Source organism: Prionailurus bengalensis, chromosome A1, assembly GCF_016509475.1.
Source record: "Prionailurus bengalensis isolate Pbe53 chromosome A1, Fcat_Pben_1.1_paternal_pri, whole genome shotgun sequence".
In the NCBI taxonomy this organism is placed as follows: domain Eukaryota; kingdom Metazoa; phylum Chordata; class Mammalia; order Carnivora; family Felidae; genus Prionailurus; species Prionailurus bengalensis.
In genome coordinates, this window is record NC_057343.1 from 172,666,228 (window position 1) to 172,691,835 (window position 25,608).

Consider the following 25,608-nt stretch of genomic DNA (forward strand, 5'->3'; position numbering starts at 1 on the left):
AGGCTGGCACACTGTGCCAGTGACCTACCTACCTTTCATACTACATCTCATGTTGTGTTTCTGGGCCAGAGCATGGGCCCAGAAATGCTGGGATCTATGTGTGGCTTATACTGTCACCTCTGTATGCCCTTCTCCATCCGAATCTACATACCCCACAAATCTCCAAAAATCCCCGAGTAGAAATTATACCACTACTTTTAATTTCCTAGAATGAGAAATTTCAAGTCTTTATCCATGTGTTCACCCTCCCCACAATAGCAATGAATACTAGAAATCTATTATCACTGCAAGTGTTGCCACAGAATGATTTTTTTTCCTAGTGAGAAAATGATAAGCTTTCGTTAGTCCTTTCAATAGAACCAAGGCCTAATAAAGGCCCAAAGAAAGGATGCAAAACCTAACAATTAAAAGGCCTGGTGCTACGCAAAGCCACAGCAATACTCTGTCCTGTGGAATTTTACGTTCATAATCTGTATCAGCATTTTTGGGCTCAATATCACTTTCAACATATGATATTATCATTGTTTTCATTTTTCTCAGTAATAAGGCACCACTGAGGCATTCTGGTAGGACTTTCTGAGACCACAGAATACAATAAGCTACTTTCTAGCAATTAAATTGACTAAGTGGCTTTTTCCTTTATGGAAAAAAAATCTGTAAAGGCCTTTTAACCAATTCAAAAGGAGTCAAAACATGGAAGATAAGGGGAGGGGATGAAGCCTTGGTCTCAAATGTAAAAATGTGATATTGTTAAATGTTGATTTTGTTATATAATAAAATTATATGCTTAAAAAAATTTTTTTTAAGTTTATTTTGAGAGACAGAACATGACAGACAGAGAGAGGGGAGGGGCAGGGAGAGAGGAAGGAGATAATCCAAAGCAGGCTCTACACTGTCAGCACAGAGCCTGATGCAGGGCTCAATCCCATGAACCATGAGATTGTGACCTGAGCCAAAATCCAGAGTCACTGAGCCACCCAGATGCCCCTATACACTTTTTTTTTTTATGTCTTAAGAAATGCTTCTTTGGAAGGATTTTCTGTAAGGAATCTGCCTTTCCTATGTTTGGCTGGTGTGATTCACTAGACAATATTTTAAATGATACTTCCGGAGAAGGTGCTAATACTAAAAAGCACTAAGCTATTTATACTATTCCCAGAGAAAAGATAGTTCTGCTTTACCTATACATCAGCATCTAATTGTCAGAGAGGGTCACCCAATAGTCTTAAGTATTACAGAATATCTAGGTTAGGAAGCCATTCTATTGAAAATCATTCTTATCTCTGAAGGTGCAATAGTAAGTCTATCTTTGAGTTGAAGAGGGTTTCTCAACCTCAACACTATTGACATTCTGGGTCAAATAATTTTTTGCTGTAGAGGGCTGTCCTATGCGTTGTAGGATGATTAGTAGCCCTACAGTCTCTGCCCATGATGTCAGTAATACCTCCCCACTGTGACAAGCAAAAATGTCTCCAGGCATTGCCAAATGTCCCATGGGGCGCAAAACTGCCCGAAACTGGAAATAACTGGTCAAAGGTTTGACTTCAAAGTAAAGTAGTTATGGTTGGGTGGAGGAACTGTGAGGCCAGGTCACTGTAGAGATCCATTATGTGATTACTGACACAGTGTTGGAGAGAATAATAGCAAAGCAGGAACTAAATCTTCAAATAATGAGGTAAGGGACGCATACACAAGGAGTGGTATAATTTGATGGCCTGAGATTCAAAACCGAGTGCTTTGAGGAAAGAGGAAGGGAGAATAAGAAAAAGCAATGAGGGGCAAGTAGGATGTGCCTGTCCCCCATGACCACCATATCAGGATAGTGAGAGAGAGATGATGAATATAAGCAACATAGAAAACACTTGATAACTGGATATTTCTGAGTGCTGGAATTGCAGGTAATGTTATTATTCATACTTACCTATCTTTTCTGATTTATTTTTAGTCAAGAGAATTTTTTTTAAGTTTATTTATTTTTGAGAGAGAGAGAGAGCACAAGCAGGAGAGGGGCAGAGAGAGAGGGAGACGGAATCCCAAGCTGGCTCCACACTGTCATGGTCAAGAGAATTTCTAACTTTAGGTATCAAAAAAGAAAAACATAAAAATATTTCCATGGTTTAAAAAATTACTATTGTTGCAATTCCACAGGCAATACCTTTCATTCCCATCTTGTAAGAATTAGCAGAAATGTTACCTTAACCCAAATGGGAACATTAGTCCTTGGAGCCATAAATACTGGTCCTAAAAGATTCATGAATTTAGTCTAGATGTTTAAGTTCTATAGCATCTATAATAAGCATCTACGATTGTCATGTTTAAGTTACTGAGTTCTGAAATGCCCAGCAGTTTCAAGCAGCTTTATGTCAGGGAGAAGTTCCAAAGCTAAAAACAAAAACAAAAACAAAAACAAAAAAAAACAATTTCCTCCAATTGCTAGACCACCTGTGATTTAACAAATGTAAATACAGGCAACATGCTAATGAGGAATGTATTATTCTTATGCTTACATCTGCACACATTTAATCAATAATTTAGGATGATTTCATGATCTGCAGCTCAACATCATTTTGTGAATTTAGAAAGCTGTGGGATTTTGACAGCCATTTTTCTTAATTAAAGGACTCTTAATTATGCAGATGTTTTATTTGAACTCTCCAAATAAGTTCCTAAGGAAATAGAGCATATATATATAATACACATGAAGTTCAATATTAGTCCCATATTTTTCAAAAACAAAACATCCCTCATCTACACCTGATACCAACAGCCCAATATAAATATTCATTTTTCAGAGAAATTAGCTTTGATGAGACATCATTTAGAATCATCATCTCCTTTCTTCTAAAACTCTAAGAACAACACTTGTTAAATCTACAGTGTTTAAACCCCATCACTGCATATAGTCTTTTACATCTCCCTAACGTTACGATTATATTAACTAGAAAACACTATATGTTGTACTATGGGATACAATACACTATATTTTTATGTACTATAATAAACTAAAAAATAAGTGAGGTAGCATTTGACTTCATGCTTTTGTGACCTTACCACTAAACGCTGTTCTAAAAGGAAATTTAGACTTGAAAATGTTACTAAGAAAACTGTAAGTTTATAAAACATCTTTATTTTAAAAATTCAAAGCCCTTAACAAATATCTCATTAATTCCTCATCATATTCCTGAGTGGTCAGAATAGACACGATTAAGAGAAAGCTTAATCTTCCACTCCTTCCCTCCCTCTGTCAGAATTAAAGAAGGATTAGGAAGCCACAGGGCTCAGCAACCTGGCTACTGAAGATCATTCAAGGAGTCACTTCCAGAACCTACATGCGGAATCTCTGAGGAATCAGACTTCTGTTTTGTCTTTAATGGGAACATCACTTCACCCTGACAATCCCATCTTCACATCAATTATTTTTGAATAAAAATAGTGAGACCTTACCACCACCAGAGGGAGCTTGAGCCTTCTCACACACACAAGTTGAACCTATGAGAACTATTGTTTCAGCTTCATTGCCTCTTCCGAATATACCAATGAGTAAAGTTTTACTAATATAGAAAAGCATTTTCACCAAAAGTTTCTAATGATAAGTAAACAAGAATGTCATGGCAATGCAGCTTCAAAATGTACTAGAAAGAACTGTACTTCTCAACATTTTCCTAGATGAGATCCAATGATATTTTAGCTTAATGTGTTTTAGGAGAGAGGGGGTTTGTATTTTATACTATTGTATGTCTCTGGCATTTATAATACATAAAATTTTCTAGCTTTTATTGTAAATTTGAAAAATAAAATGAATGAATCATGTGAATGATGTATCATAGCATTCTAAACCCTCAGTGAATATATGTCCATATAGCAATTTATTGACACGGTAGTAGGAATTAAGAATATGGGAGTAATTGACAGTTAAGTGGTTTACTGTATATCTGAAATGTTAATTATATGTGAAGAACAATTTTAATTACTTTCTCAGATCCTGCTCTAGTCATGTTACCATTTTTTAAAAAAGCAGTAGCGATTCTTGGGGTGCCTGAGTGGCTCAGTCAGTTAAGCATCTGATTCTTGGTTTTGGCTCAGGTCATTATCCCAGGGTCGTGGGATCAAGCCCGGCATTGGGCTGGGCTCTGCACTGAGCGTGGAGCATGCCTAGGATTCTCTCTCTCTCCCTCTCCCCTTCTCCCTGTCTCTCTCTCTCTAAAATTAAAAAAAAAAAAATTTTTTTAATTAAAAAAAAACATTAAGAAAAAAGCAGTAGTGGTTCCTAAATTTGCACAGAATCAAATTATAATCTTCATTTGAGTTGGCCCCACCCTGCTCTCTTCACATCTCACCTCCTCTTTATCTCAAGGGAAAAAAATCAGTACCTTACAGCATTTCTAGAGATTGCCCAAGACCTAGAGAACTTACTATAGTAACTGTAATCCCAAGTATGATATCACAGGTACTTGTCATATAGGACTTGAATTTTCAGCAATATGAAAATGGTATTAACTGTTTGTAGAGATGACACTGGGAGTTCATGGAGATTAGGCAGTAAGCTAACATTGGGGAGGCCCAGAAAGCAGAGGTCTGACAATGGCACCCAGCAAATAACTTTCTTAGTTGTCAACAAACCTCAGGTTTTTAATGTCATAGCTCAAATGAAAGAGAGCTCAGTTTGTCCATATAAGGTAGGTATTCCATCATCTTGCAGAGTTGTAACAGTTTTATCCAGTTGTCTACTTGACATTTCCATTTGATTACACACTTGGTTTCTCAAACCTAACAAAACAAAAATCTTGACACTCTGCCCACACACATCTCCAGCCCATCTCACCCACCTCAGTAAAACCTCGTGACTTCCCGCTCCACCCATCAGTCCCAGATTGCAAATTCATGCAAAATACCTGTCACACTCCCAAATCCGCCAGCCCTGCTTCCAAAATGTGTTTTCATCCACTTCTCTTCATTTCTGAGCTAAAACCACCTCTTACACCTAGCCCACCCCAGAGGTTTTCCAGTTGCTCTTCCTATGTCCTTTCTCCTTCTCAGTCTGCTTTTTACCAAGGAGGTAGAGTAACTTCTGAATGAACTACTCTTCAAATAGATTTTTTTTTTCACTTGGAATTTCTTTAACTGCATTTTGGTCATATCAGCTATATACTTAATCAACCAAGTTCAGTAACAAAGTCATCCCAAATATTTGCTAAATCTTTTTTATGGTTTGCTTTAAACCTAAATTCCAGAAAGATGCACATCAAACTCTTAATGGGGTTCTCTCCCACGACTGCATTTTTCTGAGATAATCCTGTACCTGATCTGATATTTTTATCATGTAAATAAGATTAAAATTAAAGTTTAAATAATATTTTAAGTTTAAAGTACCACTGGATTCTTTTCTGATTTCAGCTGATCTGATAAAAGCAATACTGAGTTTAAAGGCATATCTCTACCTCAAAAGGGCATTCTGAACCTCTGCTTCTGGACACAATGGAATAACTGGTTTCAGAGGGACCCTTCCCTCCTCAAGGACTATAAAATAAAACAAAATATACAAAGCAACTGTTTCTCAGACTTTGGGCAACAGACAAGATAAGCCTATGATGTTTGAGAGAAGAGAAGCACAAGGCAATCCCCCTCATTTGCTTCAGTTTTCTCTGGGGGGACTTTCCCAGTATGGGACAGGGAAGTGGAGCTCGAGAGGCAACAGTCTCACGTGGCTGGGGAGGCAGAGATCAGAATGTGAGGCTACTGATCAGGCTGGAATTTACAATGCAGGATAAAATTAGAAAGGGGACTTCAGAAGTCTGTACGGGGTTTTCCTTAAGAGGATGGCTGAGTATATTCATTGCACTTAATCTCTACATAAGCGGGGTAAGACTATATGAGGCCTAACAGAGAGAAGCTGCTGTAAGACTTAGAGCCGAGCAGAGACACCAGAGAAGTGAAGTGGTAGGAGACAGAGTCTGATGCAGTTGCTGTGGAAGAGCCATGCTGAACACTGTATGCTTCAATTAAGACTCCAGAAAGGCCAAGCTTTAGGAATGGGGATGAAGCCTAAAGTAAAAAAACATCCTAAAGTAATAAAAAAGTCTAAAAAGTCCCACACTACCAAAGCATAAACCCAAGCATAAAAAATAAGATTGAAAGTAGCCACCAGTAATTTAGCCACCTGCCTGAACAAAATTTGACTCTTTAAAGAAAGACAGCATAGGGGCGCCTGGGTGGCTCGGTTAGTTAGGCGTCTGACTTCGGCTCAGGTCATGATCTCATGGTCTGTGAGTTCAAGTTCCACGTCAGGCTATGTGCTGACAGCTCAGAGCCTGGAGCCTGCTTCGGATGCTGTGTCTCCCTCTCTCTTCCCCTCCCCTGCTCATGCTGTGTCTCTGTCTCTCAAAAAAAAAGTGAATAAACGTTAAAAAAAATTTTTTTTTAAAGAAAGGCAGCATAATCCAGACCTCCTAATTAGACATCATCTAAAATTTTCAGCATATATGGGGTGCCTGGCTGGCTCAATCAGTACAGCATACAACTCTTGATCTTAGGGTTATGGGTTCGAGCTCCATGTTGGTGTAGAGATTATTTAAAAATAAAAGCTTTAGGGGCACCTGGGTGCCTCAGGCAGTTAAGTGTCCAACTCTTGGTTTTGGCTCAGGTCACAATCTCATGGTTTGTGAGTTTGAGACCCATGTCTGCTTGGGATTCTCTCTCCATGCCCCTCCCCTGCTTACTCACTCATTCTCTCTCTAAAAATAAATAAATAAACTTAAAAAAAAATAATAAAATCTTTAAAAAATAAATTTTCTGCATACAATAAAAAATTATTATATATGTAGAGAGATAAATATAATCATAATCTAAAAATAATAAAAGTAGTCAATAGAAATATTTTTAAATGTGGGAATTCATAAACAAGAGCTTTAAAACATCTTGTAAATATGTATATAACAACTTCTAGGAAAATATGGACATAATAAATGAATACATGGGAAATCTCAACAGAGAAATGAAAACTATTAGAAGAACAAAAGTAAAAGTCAGAGAGCTTTAAGAGGAGACTGGATAACACAGGGCGAAAAGAATTGACTAAGCTGAAAACAAGTCAACAGAAATCAAAATTTAAAGGGGAAAAAATATTTTATAAATGAACAAAACCTTAGTTGCTTTTGGGACAATATTAAATGGTCTAGCATATATACAATTTGATACCCAAGAAACAGAAGACTGAATGGGTCAGGAAAAAGAATTGGAAAATATAATGGCCAAAAGTCTCCTAAATTTGGTGAAAAACATCAAATTACAGAAACATAAATAATAAATATAAAGATGACATTTAGCTATACCATAGTCAAACAAATAAAAAGATAATGAAAAAAAAATCATAAAAGTAGCTGGTGAAACAAAAGACAAATTCCATACAGTGCCTATGGAATGAAGATAGACTTATCAGAAATGACAGCAACCAGAACACAACAGAACAATCTCTTTAAGTGTGAAAGAAAAAACTATCAACTTAGAGTCATATAGCTAGTGAAAACATCTGCTCCAAACAAGGGTAAGATAAAGACATCTTCACATAAACGAAGAGAATTCCTCATCTGCAGACTGGTACTACAAGAAATGCTGAAGGAAGGAAAATGAAATGTCAGATCTAGAGGAAGAAATAAAACACACTGGTCATAGTAAATATGTGGGTAACTGTATTCATTCTTTTTTGCTTATTTATCTTTGAGAGAGAGAAAAAGAGTGTATGTGCCTAAGCTGGGGAGGGGCAGAGAGAGAGGGAGAGAATCCAAAGTAGGTTCCACCCTACCAGTGCAGAGCCTGATGTGGGGCTTGTGGGCTTGAGCCCACAAACTGTGAGATCATGACCTGAGCTGAAATCAAGAGTTGGATGTTTAGCTGACTGAGCCACCCAGGCACCCCACTGTATTCATTTTCTATTGCTGCTGTAGAAAATTGCCACAAATTTAATGGCTTAAAACAACACAAATTTTTTTTAATATGAAATTTATTGTCAAATTGGTTTCCATACAACACCCAGTGCTCATCCCAAAAGGTGTCCTCCTCAATACCCATCACCCACCCCCCTCTCCCTCCCACCCCCCATTAACCCTTAGTTTGTTCTCAGTTTTTAAGAGTCTCTTATGCTAAAACAACACAATTTTTTTTATCTTACAGTTCTGTAGATCAGAAATCTGACCAAGGTCTCACTGGACTAAAATCAAGCTGTGACAGGGATGCATTACTTTCTGGAAGCTCTAGAAGAAAATCCATTCCCCTACCTCTTCCAACTTTAGAAGCTGCCCACATTCTTTGGCTCATTGCCCCTTCCTCCATCTTTAAAGCCAACTATAGCAGATTGAGTTCAAACTGAATAATTTTCACTCCCTCTTCTGTCTTTTCTTCCACTTTTTAAGAACCCTTCTGATTACTTTGAGCCCATTTGGGTAACTCAGGAAAATATCCCTGGCAGAAGGTCAACTGATTAACAATCTTAATTCTACCTGCAACCTTAATTTCCCTTTGTCATCTAACATAAAATACTTACATGTCATGGAGGTTAAGATGTGGACCTATCTAGGGGACTGTTTTCTGCCTACTACATTACTATAACTTTTCCCCCCTCTTTTCTTAATTTCTTTAAAAAACAACTAAACTGTTTAAGCCAAGATAATAACATTATAATATGGGGCTATTAACATGCAAAATTAAACTATATGCCAGTAGCACAAAGGAAAAAGAGAGGGAATAAATGGAGCTATGTTTTTCTAAATTTTACATAAAATATTACATAAAATTTTACATGCATTTTACATGAAATATTATGATATTAATCCTAAACACATTATGATAAATTAAAGAACCATACTGTAAGCCATGGAGAAACCACTAAAGAAAAAAATAATAAGTATAGGGAAGATGTTAATTAAAAGTAAAATGGAGAACCAAAGTATCCATTTAACACAAAATATAATAGGAAAGGAGGAACAAAGCAACAAAAAAGATAAATAGGAAAAAGAGCAAGATAGGAGGCTATTAATGTATTAATAATTATATTAACTGTAAATATACTAACATTCAATTTAAAAGGTAGAGATGGTCAGACTTGATTAAAAAAAAAAAAAAGACCAACCATTTGCTGTCTACAAGTAATCAAAAGATGGACTCTAAATATAGAGACATACTTTGGTGGTGCCTGGTGGCTCAGTTAGTTAAGCCACCAACTCCTGATTGAGGCTCAGATCATGATCTCACAGGCATGAGATTGAGTGTGAGGAACTCTGCACGGGGCATGGAGCCTGCCCGACATTTTCTCTCCCTCTCCCTCTGCCCATCCTCTGCTCCTGCATCCTCTCTCTCTCTCTGTCTCTCTCTCTCTCTCTCTCAAAAAAAAAAAAAAAAAAAAGACATACTTTGGCTTAAAATAAAAGAATTACAAGTACATAACATTCAAACAGTGAGCATGAAAAAGATTTGTAATGGTTATATATATACACACATAAGAGTTTGTGTGCCTGTGTGTATAGTAGACATAGGGAAAAGAATATTACCAGCAAAAAGAAAACATTTCACTATAATAAAACAGTCAATTCCTCAGGAAGACAAAAAATAATTGCAAATATACCAGAGCTTCAAAATAACTTTAAGCAAAAACTGACAGAACTGGGGCACTTGGGTGGCTCAGTTAACCTTCCTACTCTTTATTTTGGCTGGGGTCATGATCTCATGGTTGGGTGAGATTGAGCCCTGCATCGACACTGACAATGCAAAGCCTGCTTGGCATTCTCTCTCTCTCCCTCTCCCTCTGCCCCTCCCCCACTTGGGTTCTCCCTCTCTCTCTCTCTCTTTCTCTCTCTCTCTCTCTCAAAATAAATAAAAAGACTTTAAAAAACATGACAGAACTAAAACAGATAAATTCATAATCATCTTTGGAAATTTTAACATCCCTCTCACTCAATGACTGGAGAGTAAACAAATTGGAAAAGACAGAGGCCATCAGAACACCATCAGCTAACTAGATATACTTGACATTTATAGACTACACCCAATGACTGAGAATACTCATTCTTCCCAAGTCCATCAGATCATTCATCATCATATGCTAGGTCATAAAACAAGTCTCAATAAATTTCAAGGGATTAAAATCTTACAGATTATTTTATCACAATGGAATTAAATTAGATATCAATAATAGGCACAACCTGGGTGGCTCAGCCTTTTGAGCTTCCAACTTTGGCTCAGGTCATGATCTCACAGCTTATGAGTTTGAGGTCCACGTCGGACTCTCTGCTGTCAGCACAAAGCCCACTTCAGATACTCTGTCCCCCTCTCTCTCTGCCCCTCCCCCGTCTCTCTCTCTCTCTCTCTCTCTCTCTCTCTCTCTTTCAAAAATAAACATAAAAAAATCAATACTAATGAGGTATCTAGAAAACCCCCTAATATCTGGAAATTAATCAACACACTACTAAAAAAAGTCCACCGTCAAAGAAATCACAAGAGAAATTAAAAATTATTTTGAATTACATGATAATGAAAACACTTATTAAAATATGTGACATATAGTTGGAGGGAAATCTGCAACTCTGTACTTATATTTAAAAAGGAGAATGGTTTGCAGAATGCCTGGGTGGCTCAGTTGGTTAAGCAGCCAACTTCAGATCAGGTCATGATCTTGCAGTTCACACAAGTTCAAACCTGGCATAGGGCTCTGTGCTGACGACTTAGATTCCGTGTCTCCCTCTCTCTCTCTGCCCCTCCACCACTTGTGTGCTCTCTCTCTCTCAAATGTAATAAAAAACATTTTTAAAAAAGGTTTAAAATCGTTGTCATCTTAAGAAGATGAAAAAAGAATAAAAGACAAAATAAACAGAAAGAAATAATAAAGAGTGGAAATCAATGAAATAGACAACAAAGAAAAACCCAAAGTTCTCTGAAAAGATAGATTAAGGGAAAATTAAGAGAAATACAATCAACATCAGGAATAAAAGAGGTAATATCACAACAGATGTTAAAAAGACACTAAAGCATTATTATGAACAAGTTTTTGCTAAAAGATTTGACAAGTTAGATAAAATGAACAAACTCCTTTTAAAACATATATTACATGGGGCGCCTGGGTGGCGCAGTCGGTTAAGCGTCCGACTTCAGCCAAGTCACAATCTCGCGATCCGGGAGTTCGAGCCCCGCGTCAGGCTCTGGGCTGATGGCTCAGAGCCTGGAGCCTGTTTCTGATTCTGTGTCTCCCTCTCTCTCTGCCCCTCCCCCGTTCCTGCTCTGTCTCTCTCTGTCCCAAAAATAAATAAAAAACGTTGAAAAAAAAATTAAAAAAAAAAACATATATTACTCAAACTCACACAAAAAGAGTAAAAAACCTGAATAGCCTAATTTATCACTATCTGTTTAAGAAATCAAGTTTATAATTTGAAACTTTCCACTAAGGAAATTCCAGACAGAGATGGTTTTACTGGTGAATTATATCAAATATTTAAGGAAGGAATAATGTTAATTTTTTACTTCACTCTTTCAGAAAATGAAGAAAAAGGGAACACTTCCCAAATTATTTTAAATGACCAGTAAAACCCCATTGCCAGAAACCTGACAAAGATACTTACTACAAGAAAATTATAGACCAGTGTTTCTCAACAAAATAGTATCAAATAGAATCCCACAATATACAGAAAAGATAATACATCATGACCCTGAGGGCTTATCTCAGGAATGCAAGGATGTATCATTCAAAGCAAATCACTGTAATTCTCCCACTAACAGCATAAAGAATAAAACCCATATACAGTCACCTCAGATGCAGAAAAAGCTTATAACAAAATTCAAAATTCATTCATGATAAAAAAAAAAAAAACCTCTTACACTAGAAACAGAATGGATCTTCCTCAGTCTTACAGCTAGCATCATACTTAACATATTGAATGTTTCCTCTATAGGAAAAAGAACAGGCCAAGGAGGTCTCCTTTCATAACACTTCTTTTCAAAATTGTAATACAACACTAAAATGGAAGATCTAGCAAGTGCATTAAGGAAAAAACAGAAATAAAAAGAAAAAAAAATAGAAATAAAGGGAATTAGTCCCTGGTCACAAACAATGGGACTGTAAATGTGGGAAATTCTAAGAAATTAAAAAAAAAAAAGCTTCTGGAGATATGAAATCAATTTAACAAGGTTGCAGGATGGCAAGATACAATATTAATATCAAAAAATAATTTGTGTTCCTATCTACTAACCAACAATTGGAGAATAACATTTTTTAAAGGACAGTTCAGTACCATTAAAAATATTAACCATTTAGGGTTAAATGTAACAAAATAAATGCAATAACTCTGTCCTGAAATCCAAGAAACACTGCTGAAAGTTGTTAAGAGACTTAAATAAATGGATGGTTAAGAATTTTCTCCAAACTGACCTGTAGATTCAGTGTAAGTCTAAAGTCTATTTTTTAGTTTTTGGTAGAAGCTAACAAGCTGATTCAAAAATTCACACAGAACTGAAAAGACCTAAAATAGCTAAAGCAATCTTGAAAAAAAAAATTAGAGAATTTACACTGCCTGATTCAAGTCTTACTATAAAGCTACAGTAACCAAGACAACTTGGTGGCTTAGGGATAGACAACTAGATCAATGGCCCACATATAAGCAGTCAATTGATTTTCAACCAAGGCCCCAAGGCATTTCAATAAAGATAGTCTTTTTTGTAACAAATGGTACTGGAATAGTGCATAAACAACTGGAAAAAACTTCTCAATATCTACCTCTACCTCACACATACTGGACAATTAATTCTAGATGGATGACAGACCTAAATACAAAAGCAAAATCTATAAACCTGCTAGAAAAAGATAGGAGAACACCTTTGCAACTTTAGGGTAGGCCCATATTCCTTAAGATATAAAAAAGTCTTAACTATAAATGAAAACAAAATGATACATTGGTCTTCACTGAAATTTAGAAAGTCTGCTTATCAAAAGACAATGTTAAGAACATGATAAAGCAAACCACAGCCAGGAAGAAAATATACACCATACACATATCTGAAAAAGAACTTATATCCAGACTACATAAAGAATGCTACATATAAATAATAAAAAGGAAACAATCCTTAATTAATCCTTAATTTTAATCCAATTTAAATGGGCAAAAACTTTAACACTAAAAGTGAAGATATATGAACAACCAAAAAGCACAGGAAAATGTGGTTAACATCATTAGTCATCAGGCAAATGTTAATCGAAACCATCATGGAATACCTCTTCAGGCCAAGTAGACTACCTAAAACTAATAAGACAAAACTAAGTATCTGCAAGAATGGGACAGAATTAGAACTCTCATTCATTGCTAGTGGGGGTATAAAATGATTCAGCCTCCCTGGAAATCACGGTGGTAGTTACTATTACATATAATATGGTTAGAAATATCCTTTAATCCAGCAATTCCACTCAGGTATCTATCCCAGGGCATAAAATAACATACTCCAGGGATACACTTGTATGAATATCTATAGCAACTTTTAACATAATAGCAAAAACTGGAAACCATCCATATGTCCATCAAGAGAAGAATGGATAAACAAATTGTGGTAAATCATACAATGGACTATTACTCAAAAATTTTACATATTGCTTCAAGTAATGTTTTTTTGACCTCCTTAAATTTTATATATAAAATTTTTCCTAATTTTATTTTACTTTTCCCTTTTTAATAAATGAAATTTAGTACTGGCACTTAATTGAATTTAGAATGTTTTAGAAATTATTAGAAAAATTAAACATGTTTTTTTAAGATTTAACAAGTCACCAAACATTGTGTATAGAAAGTCCCTCATAGAAGAAGATTCCACATGGAAAGGTAAAAGCGTGATTACAAAAGATTTACCCGTGAGTATGTTGCATCCTGATCTTGGGGATTCTGTGCCTTTTGGTTAAACTGTCAACAATGAGGTCTTGATTCTTCCAGTTCTAAACCTCTCTTTTATAATGGAGCTGGGGGAAGGTGGTATCCAAGACAAGGAAACTTTTTATTAACTTCTGCTTTAAATTGAATATTTTAATTAGGTTCCACAACAAAAACATTATGGAGCAATGAATAAATCTGTAAGGGAGTGGTACACTGCATAGTGACAACTTGCAAATTTTTTATTACAAAAGAAGCAGACATCACTCAATATGATGTACTACCGATAAAAGCAAACTCTAGGATAACTTCCAATTAAAAAGTTAAGCATCTAAGACTAAAAAGCATCCCTTAGAGTCACACAGGGTTCTGAGGTGTATCGTCTAGAATCCTCTCCTGGCCTCTGTTAACTTGAGCTGCACCCTTCTGCCTGACTCCCTGGAAGCCCCTCACCTACCTACAGCTTGTCTCTGCATCCACTCCCTGGCATCCTTCCACCATTCTGAGACACTAATCCCTTCCTCCACAAATAAGCAACACCAGACAACTAACCACCTAAGATCACAAAGGGATGGGTAGTTAGTCCCAGCTCACTTTCAAAAGGTAAGCTTTGAGAAGGGGTGTGGGGATGGGGATATCTAAATCTGGATGATGCACACATTTAAAAAAAACATAAAAATTTTATCAGCTCAAAAGAAAATTAATCTGGGGGACTGGCAATCTCATCATTACGGGTAATTGTGCTCACACATGGCATTGCCTAGCAACAGAAGGAGCAGGCAAATCCCAACATTGGGGTGTAATGAATCACTCACTGACTACTGCTCACAAATGGTAATTTAATAGGAAGATATTCACATCTGGTTCAATCTCAAACAAGACTTCAGAGAATTCTGCAGACTCCAATTGAGAGAAACAGCAGGTACTTCACCAAGAGCCAGGCTCCAGAACAAAGACTACGCCTACTTACTCGGTTGAATGTATGCTTTGTTTAAAAACAAAACAAAACAAAATAAAACATAGTTTTGATAGCCTCGTTTCTGACATTTTGTTTTGGCACTGCTCCAACTTCTATGGCTTCAGATATAGTTAATGAGTGCCACAAACATAAGAAGGTAAATATGACAAACAATGGGACAATCCTGGTTGAACTACAATCACTTTAGACCTCAAAGAGACAGCCCAATCTGCCCAAGAATCTGCATGCTACTTCAAGCTCAGTGTTTTTGAAGAAAGCTACAAAAAGAATCCACGTACGAGCGAGATCTATGTCTGGATCGTCTGTTGTTGGGGTCCGCCTGATTTTTTTCCTTTTGTCTCCTTAATACAGCTTCCCACTGAGGCGCTGAATCAACCATATCATTCTCCTGACGTATTCTGAAAAGAAAGACCATTCATCTCAAGTTAATATTCACACATGTGGTGCTCTAGTTTTTGGTTCATCCTAAACTTGGTTTTAAAAGTTAAGAAGTTATCAAATAAGTTATTGAAAACTTATTAAGAAATGAAAAGTTATTCAAGGAACAGTTTTATTAAAATCACTTAAAGCTAAGATGTATTAACTGGATTAATATATCCATAAGTAGGTAAGTGTATACACACACATATAAGTATGTTAGAATATTTATACATAAATATGGAAGTATATATTAGTTTCAAACTTCTCTCTTTGGCTTAAAAGCTTCTAAGAAATAGGCATGTCAAACAAAAACCTCATTTAAAACATATTTAATGTTTGACTAAAGAAACAGTTAGTGTCTGCTATAGAGCCATTCTAAAATCATGAAACAAAATATTTTTTAAATGTACTAACCAAAGTAGCAATAAATAATTTTACTTTGAAGTACTCTTAAAATTTCACACTAATTGTCAAATTTTTCATGAACGAAAGGTGCCAGATACAATTCCCATTTTTAAGATAGAAAACCAGAAGTACAAGAAGCCACAAGTGGTGGCACCGTGTGTTAGCCGCTGAGCAGGTACATGCCATTCTGATGAGCGCAGCCTCACCTGGCCAAGAGGCAGGCAAGGTTCAACACTCCTGCAGACAGGGGCCAGGCAGGGAATGTAAACAAGGGAAAGGAAAACCCAGGGTGGCGGCTACTGGGGGATACAGGCAGCTGCCATGTGAGATCGGACAGTGTTTCTAAATCCTCTGATTTTTTTTTTAAGGATAATCCACAAATTTGGGCTTTTAAAGTGAACTCTTCCAATTTTCAAGTGCTGACAACCAATTCTGAATGTTCAAATCCTGTTTGAACCTAACAATGCCTATCCATGCACCACACTGCAGAAGTTTTGGATTTTTGGTGTATCAAGTCTTTCTTTCTTCTTCTTCTTTTTTTTTGAATAATTTGTTTAATGTTTATTTATTTTTGAGAGAGAGAGACAGAGTGTGAGCGGGTGGGGGCAGAGAGAGAGACACAGAATCTGAAGCAGGCTCCAGGCTCCGAGTGGTCAGCACAGCGCCGACATGGGACTCAAACTCACAAACTGTGAGATCATGACCTGAGTGAAGTCAGACACTTAACCAACTGAGCCACCCAGGTGCTCCTGTATCAAGTCTTTCTAATAACAGAGGTAATACAGGTTGGGAAGAAGTATTAGTTAAAGCAATCCTGTCTGAAATGCACTGCAATGATTCTATGAAGCCATGGGTATTCTCTACAAAAATCAAACACCTGTTATTTGAATATTTAACTTAAAGTTTTTGTTAGTTCTTCAGGAAGTTGCTCTGGAGTATTCATTTCACACGCTGATGCTCCCAGGGTGTGGGACAGCAGCATGGAACTGTAAGGTCATCATCACAAAACTGTGACTATATGAGAATAACTGCTTCAAAAAAAAAAAAAATGAGAAGAACAGACAGACAAGTCTGGAGACATTTTCTCTCTCTTAACAGATGTCTTTTGGTTGCCCTGTGAACAGCACTTAGTACAGACCATGGGGTGGATATCTAGATTTGCTTATAAATGCAAATCAGTAGATGGGTGACAAATAATTCATTTCACAAATAAGTTAAAGACAATGTAAAGCAAATTCAAGTTAAAAACTATAGTAGCTTATGAAGAAGAAACTATTTAAATCTCTCTAGATTAAAGAGAAATTGTGTTAGGTAAAAAATTATCTGTAACACACTTCAAGCCTTTGAACTGTGTTTCCTCACTAAAGCTTTCATTTCTAATAGGCTGTTATATGAAAATTAACAGGATACAGTGATGCCATGTTTCAGATTCAGAAACATAGTTCTCTCTCTCACAGCATGTACAGAGGAAATTAAAATTGAATATACATTGCTATAGACTTTAATATTAGAAATTTCTAGGGGTACCTGGGTGGCTCAGTCAGTTAAGCATCTGACTCTTGATTTCAATGATCTTATAGGTCGTGAGTTCGAGCCCTGTGTTGGGCTCAGCACTACAAGTGTGGAGCTTGCTTGGGATCCTCTCTCCCTCCCCTCTGCCCCTCCCCCACTCTTTCTCTTTCACTAAAATAAACATTTAAAAAAATTAGATCCAAAGAAAAATATGAGAATGTATACTACTTGAGATTATAATTGTTATTCTTTGAAACAAACATTCCCACTTGAAAATGTCACATGCATACACACACACACACACACACACACACACACACACACACACACGTATATGTATTTTCATAGCCAGAACCTACAATCTCTGAACCACTCTATGTTATCATGTGACAGTCCAGTGGGGGAACAATTCTTGGACACTCCCAGGACATGAGGGACCCAGAGTTAGGAAGAGACACTCAATGGGAATATGTCAGGCTGGCAGGAGTTACTTCCCCTCCCACAGGAACCCACACCTCAACTTCCCAGAAAAACACATAAAACCCAGGTCTCCTAACTCCTCACCCTGGAGTCTTTTAGACCATAGCTTCCATTCTAAGCCAATTTGCTGCACAGTTCATGGGCAAGACTAAATTTCACAATGTTAAATTTTTTTCACCAGGATGTCAGCATCTTTTAATATTTTTCAGAGGTCAAGCCTACCAGCATGGCAAATATACTTTACCCAGAGGATAGACATTTAAAAGGAAGCACAATTACTATACTCTCATTCTCTTCCAGTGTGGACTTTAGCTCATTACCTTCATACTGAGACTTTACCCTGATAATTAAAAAATAAAAATAAAAATAAGACAAAGACATGACCACACATAGTTCCAATACCTTGCTAGTAATAAAAACTAAATCGGAAAGAATTTCAGACTATGGCATGTACCTATAACTTCTGTTTTTCTAACAGAAGACTCTAAAGTGAGGGCAGTGAAACCCTGTCAGGTAACATCCACATGTTTCAGAGACAGATGCCCTCTACTGGTGATACTATCTCATAAATATTCTAACAAGGTGCATTAAAAATGTAAGGCTCATTGGAGAGTCACAACAGAAGCACATTTTCCCAAGTAATGAGGTTGTGTGGCTACCTAAATCTGTAATGAAGTTTGAAATTACACCCTTACAAATGGTTGCTGGTTAATGGTGCCTCATTACAAGAATGAAAGTGTCATTTCTTCCATCCCTGAAGTGCTCCAGAAAACACAGGTACAGTGTGGAAAGGAAAAATCCTAGCTCTTGGAAGCAAGAATATTATAATGCTCAATCCTTAAAAGGCAGGAGTGAACTATTTTGTGCATGAAAGAATAAAGAAATAGACATTTGGGTGAAAGGCATCCCCTATGATTCTGCCTTGTCTCATTTATCCCTAGGTATGGGATATACCAGTGTTGCTTTTTTTGCTCTTCTGCTATATTTTAATTTTGATGTAGAGATTCATATTTTGAAGAATAAAAACACTGCAAGCATTGTTATTGACATAATACCTTTTAAAAAGTCAAAATGTACTCTTACAGGACAGATAGTCATGAAAGTCTCAAGGGGGAAAAAGGAGTCCACTGTGGGTTATACTAGGGATGTATTCATTTTCAGATGTTGCATTTAAAAGTGACCCTCAGGGGCGCCTAGGCGGCTCAGTGGGCATCCAACTTTGGCTCAGGTCATGATCTCACTGTACCCGGTTTCCAAGTTCGAGGCCCGCATCAGAGCCTGGAGCCTATTTCAGATTCTGTGTCTCCCTCTCTGTCTCTGTCCCCCTCCTCCCCGCTAGTGCTCTGTCTCTGTCAAAAATAAACATTAAACAAATTAAAATAAAATAGAAGTGAACCTCAAAAATATTAATTGTTTCTTTCATGTACTCTCCAAGGTAATAACAACATTCGTCATATTTTGTCTATCTCCTCATCCACAAGTAAGGAGAGTTAACAGCTGGGTTAAGAAGACTTATCATAACAAGGCTTTCATTTTTTAATCAATATTTAAGGGAGACCATTGCTTTAGAATAAGGTATATCCCAACAATGTTTCAGAATAAGAGAATTCTAATATATTTCCTACATGTCTTGCCAAACTTCAACATCCTACTTTTCCAGATGATCTATGCAATTTTGATTATGACTGCACTTGACAATTAAAGTCTGCAAAAGGTTTTGAAGATGAAATGCCATATAATCACTTGATAACAATAATGAAGGTAATGACTATTCCTAGTCTTTTCTTTCCTACTTCCCAATTATAGTTCTGCCTCTTCTACCAAATTCCTCACATTACCAAATGAATTCTTACACAAACCCCATGGGTCTCACTTTGCCCCCCACCTTTACCTGAGGAGTTTTGTTCTTAATAGGACCTTCCTTTATGCCAGTTCTTAACTCATTTCTCATTCACTGGGATAAAGGCCACGTTTAATGCTGAACCTGAGAAAGCCCATGGAGCAAATGTAGAATGAAGCTTCAAGGTAACATGAGCAAGACATGGGCTCCTGAGCTCTGCCTCGTCCCAGCTCTGGGGAAACTGCTCATCTCTGATCAACTCTCAGATTCTTCACCTACCAAATTATTGCAAAGATCCTTTCTAGTTTTAAAACTCTATGTTTTCTCTATTTGTGTTTTATTTCCAAGCCAGTCAGACACATTGAAACCAACCTCTATTCTTCAGGTATAGCACAATTCTCCAGACAATTGCTTCATATGGCCACTCCATTGCTAATATTAAGCCTGCAGGTCCCAAGTGATGGTGGACTTGTGTTTCTCATCAATTCATTCATTTTTGGATCACCTGCTATAAACCAATCTTCATCTATTTTTTCAGTAATATTTCTTCCCTTGGGAAATTTGTTGGTTCCAGGCATCTGTCGACATACTCCCCAAAGACCAGCAAGCAAAAAATTCATTTGCTTTTCCCAACCTCCCCCTACCATCAATATATTATTCTGATTTGACGTTAAAGGTATTTCTGTCTCTTCCACTTATTCCTTATGCTCTCCCTACAAAAATGGGCTACTTGTGCAATTTTCCTTTCAAACTCTTTCTGTTTTCCTAATTTTGCAACCTGCTTTGCACTCACTCAGTAATCTGATAGCATTCCTCGGTTGCTACAGCTCAGCACTACCAGAGTCATCTCTGTCAACTTTGATTATGCCCTGGAAGCTCTAAATCGTCCCTATCAAACACCCAAATCTTGACATGACTTATTAAAGTGGAAATCCGTAACCCTTACAATCTGTACCATGGTGAGCATTGTTTTTATTGGCTTTGCATGAACTGCCTTCACCATACCCACAATTTTTACCTTGTTTGCAGCCCTTACCTAAATCAGGGACAGGGCAATAGGGAATGCTTACAAGGAAACCTATTTTCAGGCTATGGGGAAAAAATACCCACTGGTTTAAGCTTGTTATCGTTCAAAACTCATCTTTTTCCTTGGGCACAAAGATAATGAAGTGTTGTTGTTTTTTTTTTTTTAATGACTCTAACAACAAGAAAACCCTACCAAAATATTCATCCTCTAGATTTTCCCTACTCAGATGTATCATCCCTGTTACAGTGCCATAGAAGACAGTTTCTTTCTTCTTCCTTTTTTTTTCTTTTTAAATTTTTAAAATGTTTATTTTTGAGATAGAGTATGAGTGGGGAAAGAGCAGAAAGAGGGGGGCAGAGGATCTGAAGCAGGCTCTGTGCTGACAGCAGAGAGCCTGATGTGGGGCTCGAACTCAGGAAGAGCAAGATCATGACCTGAGCCAAAGTCGGAAGTTCAACAGACTGAACTACCGAGGGGCCCCTCTTTTTTTAAAAAAAGCAATAATGTATTCAATATTTAAAACCATTTTACCCCATTATTCAAATACAGACTCTAAAGATATCTAAAAGTGCAAGAAGAAATTCTAACAACATTTGTGGTAGAATCAATTTGTTAGAAACACCAACTTCTCTTTTTTGTTAAAGGGTATCATTTTATATATATATATATCAGGGACTTCAGATAAAACTGAACAGTGCTGAATGTTCTCATTAATCTAATAGTATCTGTGTATGTATGCAGGGCACTTTCTACTTTTCAAAGTAGAAAGGATCTTTACAAACCTCTTGACTAAGCTAATGACTAAATAATCCACAGATGCTCCCCAGTAAATGCTCAAAGGACTGCTGATTTTCATCAAGAGCACATAGGATATTTTGCAGACTGGGTTCTTTGAATGTAATGGATATTTTATTAAGCTCAAGGTATTTGAAGGGAAAGCTGGTTTGTGAAAGGTTTCACACTGTAAGTCTACTTCCGAGGTTCTCCTTCAACATATATCCTGGGCAAGTCCAGAGCAAGGCCCATAGGCTCAAACCTATAGAGACAGGCTGGCTGAGACTTCTGATCTCAGGTGCAAGATTCAAAATTCTAACTCATAAAAAAAATATAATCTAATATCCATATAGATCATTAGCTTCATACTGCCTTGTACTTGGTAGGTTCCCAATTTGATAAATTTAGTCCAACTGATTGTTTCATAAATCAGCAGAGCAAAGTAAGCAATCTTTAAAGAAAACTTAAGCATTTTAGTTAACCCTGCCAGTGAAGTGAAGTACCAATTTCATTTGCTAATATCAATCTTTTCTTCATAGTTTAGATCATAATGACCACTTTATAACTGTTTGGGGTTACAAAGACACCCCCTTAAGAATCTGATAAAAGCTACAGACCCTATCACCAGAAAATCATATACTTGGAAACACATAGGGACCTAAAATCTACTAAAACCTATTGATGAATCAGAGGATAAGAAGGTCTGGTCTGAAAACAACCAAATGTGTAAAGGTAGAGTAAGTGGGAGAAAGGAATATGAGACTAAAGAAACGTGGGAAAAGCTGGAGAAAGGGGTGGAAGAGAGCAGAGACAGGCAAAGAAGAGGCCATAATTTCAAAGGTCAGCTATCAGACTACATGGTTCCACCATCAAATTCTCTCATTTCCTAGATTTCATTTATCTTTATAGTGACCCATTCAATGACAAAGATTGGTATACACCCCACTTTAAAGATGAGAAAACTCAGATTTAAATTGGTTTAAAGAGTTGCGCAAGGTCACATACCAGTACAAGACAGAACCGAGACCCTGACCCACATCCTTGGGTTTTTTTCTGACACGTCCCTGGCTCCTACATGGAGACATAACTCAGAGAAGACAAAAGAAAGGAAGAAAGAGTGGAGAGAAGCTAAGAAAAGAAAAGAAAGAAACTGAGTGAGGAAAAATAATATGATAGATTAAAAAGGGAGGTAGGAGGACAGAGATGAAGCTATAAGCAGAGACACTAAGGGGAAAATAAGGCTTTTGTCATCTTAGATGTTATTTAATACTTACTTATTTAGAGAAAGAGAACATGTGCACATGAATGGGGGAGGGGGAGAGAGACAGAGAGAGACAGAGAGAGAGAATCCCAAGCAGGCTCCAAGCTGTCAGTGCAGAGCCCAATGTGGGGCTCAATCCCATGATCCATGAGATCATGACCTGAGCCAAAATCAAGAGTCAGACGTTTAACCAACTGAGCCATGCAGGGACCCCTGTCATCTTATATTTTATAACAACAAACAGTGCCCCAACAAAGGAGTAAAAAACCGTCTTCTCAAATCTCAAAACCTAGAAAAAAACTGTAGGGTACTCATCCAGATTACAAAAATAGTAAAGAAATAACTAAGATGGAAAGGTGTAAAGAAAGACATCAACAGGTCCCCAAAATAAAGGAGGAAGCAGAGCCTTCTCGTGCCATAGGAAATGACGCGGACTGAAAGCCCAGCGTTAACACACAAGTGACAACAGAAACCTCACCTGTCTAGCCTCAGTAACTTTGGACTAGCTCTGGACCCAGAGGAGAGAGAGGATGTGCTTCCCTGCAGCTATGTGTTTCTCAAACTGGAATAATCTTTGTTCCTAATATTAGCCTTCCAGAGTTGGTACGAATTATTTTTTCCTTTTTTAAAAAATTTTTTTGTGTTTATTTTTGAGAGAGAGAGAGAGAGAGAGAGAGACAGACAGAGCATGAGCAGGGGAGGATCAGAGAGAGAGGGAGACACAGAATTTGAAGCAGGCTCCAGACTCCAAGCTGTCAGCACAGAGCCTGACATGGGGCTCGAACCCACGAATGGTGAGATCATGACCCAAGACAAAGTCAGATGCTTAACCGACTGAGCCACCCAGGCACCTCAAATTTTTTTCTTTTTTTTAACATTTATTTATTTTTGAGAGAGAGGGAGGGAGGGAGAGAGGGAGAGAGGGAGGGAGGGAGGGAGGGAGGGAGGGAGGGAGAGAGAACACAAGAGGGGGAAGGGCAGAGGGAGAGAGGGAGACAGAGAATTGAAGCAGGTTCCGTACTATCAGCACAAAGCCCAATGTGGGCTCAAACCCATGAACTGTGAGATCATGACCTGAGCCAAAGCTGGAAGCTCAAAAGGCTGAGCCACCCAGTTGCCCCTTATTATTTACTTTTAATGGTTGTTAAAAGCCATAAGTACTGCTTTGGGTAAAGCTGATTTATAAATATTGTTTTATTAACTTGTAGTTCTCCTCACACAAAATCAGAGATGTTTAAATTGTTATCCATGGGAACAGCAAAGCAGATTATGCTCCAGTGGGTAGACATTGTAGATAAACTAAACTAAAAAATAACACCCAGTATTTCAATAGAGGGGCTTCAAATCTAATAGGTAAGACTTCTTTATGTTAAAAAAATAATCCAGCAAGAGGTGCCCAGGTGGCTCCATTGGTTAAGCGTCTGACTTCAGCTCAGGTCATGATCTCACACTCCATGAGTTTGAGCCCCGCGTCGGGCTCTGTGCTGACAGCTCAGAACCTGGAACCTGCTTCAGATTCTGTGTCTCCCTCTCCCTACTCCCTCTCCTGCTTGCACTCTATCTCTCTTTCTCTCAAAAATAAATAAACATTTTAAAAAATTAAAAATAAAAAAATAAATAATCCAGCAAGAAGGAGTGACAAAGGGAACAACATCCCCAAAACCACAAAGAATATACACATCTCCAAAAAGTAACCCTGACTCTGCCTGAAGTTCCACTAGACACAGCAGAGGCTTCAAAACATTCAAAAAACATATCTGTACAATCTTTGACTGGCTGTCCCAGGGTACAGTTCCCCCAGGGAGACAGGAAAGTGGGGTGTGTCAAGTGCAGGCTCTGGTTTCAAAGGTAATGAAGTATTGGGGCTGAATTTAGAGAATTTGCTGGCAGGAAGTAGCACATCAGCATGCTCAGGATTCAGTTTGCCCCTTTCTAGGGTTACCAGGTTCCTTTAATAAAAACACAAAGGATGCTACTGAGAGCTTGGTTGTGTCACACTACTGGCTGAGATAAGGCAGGGTAAGGTTGAAGAGATTCATCCTCTCCCCCAAAAAGGAGTCTTTGAACAAGTAGGAAGTCAGACACGAGGAAACAACCCTTCATCACAGACAGAAGACTCAACAGGACTGTCAGTAGGGCTGCAGTTTAAATATTCAGATCTCTGCATCCTGATGTGGAATGAATGGGTTCTGGCAAAATCTAAAAGGCTAATAATTGGACAGAAGGGTTAGCGATAGCATAACATAATGAGGAAACGGCACCCAAAGGCAATACGATGTTTCTGTCCCCCCTTCCTCCCTGCACACTGTCACCTGCTGCACCACTTTCAGGAGAAAATGGAACTAGAAGACATATTTTCCCCTCTGCCTAGTTTTTGCTAGGGTCCTGAGAACTCGACCCTAGACTCCATCTTACACAGACAACAGGCAACTTATGTAACCCTGGGGCAGTACTTCTACTGGCAAAATAAATGAGTTGGAAAGGCTTTGGGTCAGAGTGTGTTTGAAAGTGATTTCTCATTAATACCTTACAGAGTATAATGGCATGTCAACATTCAGAGCCACCACCACTCTAGAATACACTACTAAACACACTAGAAAGAAAGCCAATCTACAAAATCACTCATGGAAGGCAAAGGGAGAAACTCGTGAGGGAGAAAACACCTATGAGGAATATTAAAGCTGCTCCAACTAGATCGGGAATGGAATATTTAAGGACTTGTTGGCAACTTTTACAGGGTATTTCATTTGTAACAGCAAATGTCACCATGAGCACTTTGGGTCCCAAAAGACATTTTTTTTAATGTTTATTTATTTTTGAGAGGGGAGGGAGGGGCAGAGAGAGAGAGAGAGAGAGAGAGAGAGAGGGAGACAGAGGATCTAAAGCAGGCCCTGTGCTAACAGCACAGAGCCCAATGCGGAGCTAGAACTCATAAACGGCGAGATCATGACCTGAGCCCAAGTTGGACACTTAACCGATTGAGCCACCCAGGTGCCCCCAAAAGACAATTTTTTTTAACAG

The 25,608-nt window shown here is 37.7% G+C and overlaps 1 protein-coding gene across 4 annotated transcripts in view; it reads right to left on the reverse strand.

Annotated features, from left to right (window-relative positions):
* EPB41L4A (erythrocyte membrane protein band 4.1 like 4A) overlaps positions 1–25,608 on the reverse strand; it is a 262,232-nt gene that overhangs the window by 8,824 nt on the left and 227,800 nt on the right. For all 4 annotated transcript variants that reach the window (XM_043595359.1, XM_043595348.1, XM_043595339.1 and 1 more), the window contains one exon: positions 15,147–15,266. In XM_043595359.1, the coding sequence (XP_043451294.1) occupies positions 15,147–15,266 (120 nt within the window). The remainder of the gene's footprint in view (positions 1–15,146; positions 15,267–25,608) is intronic.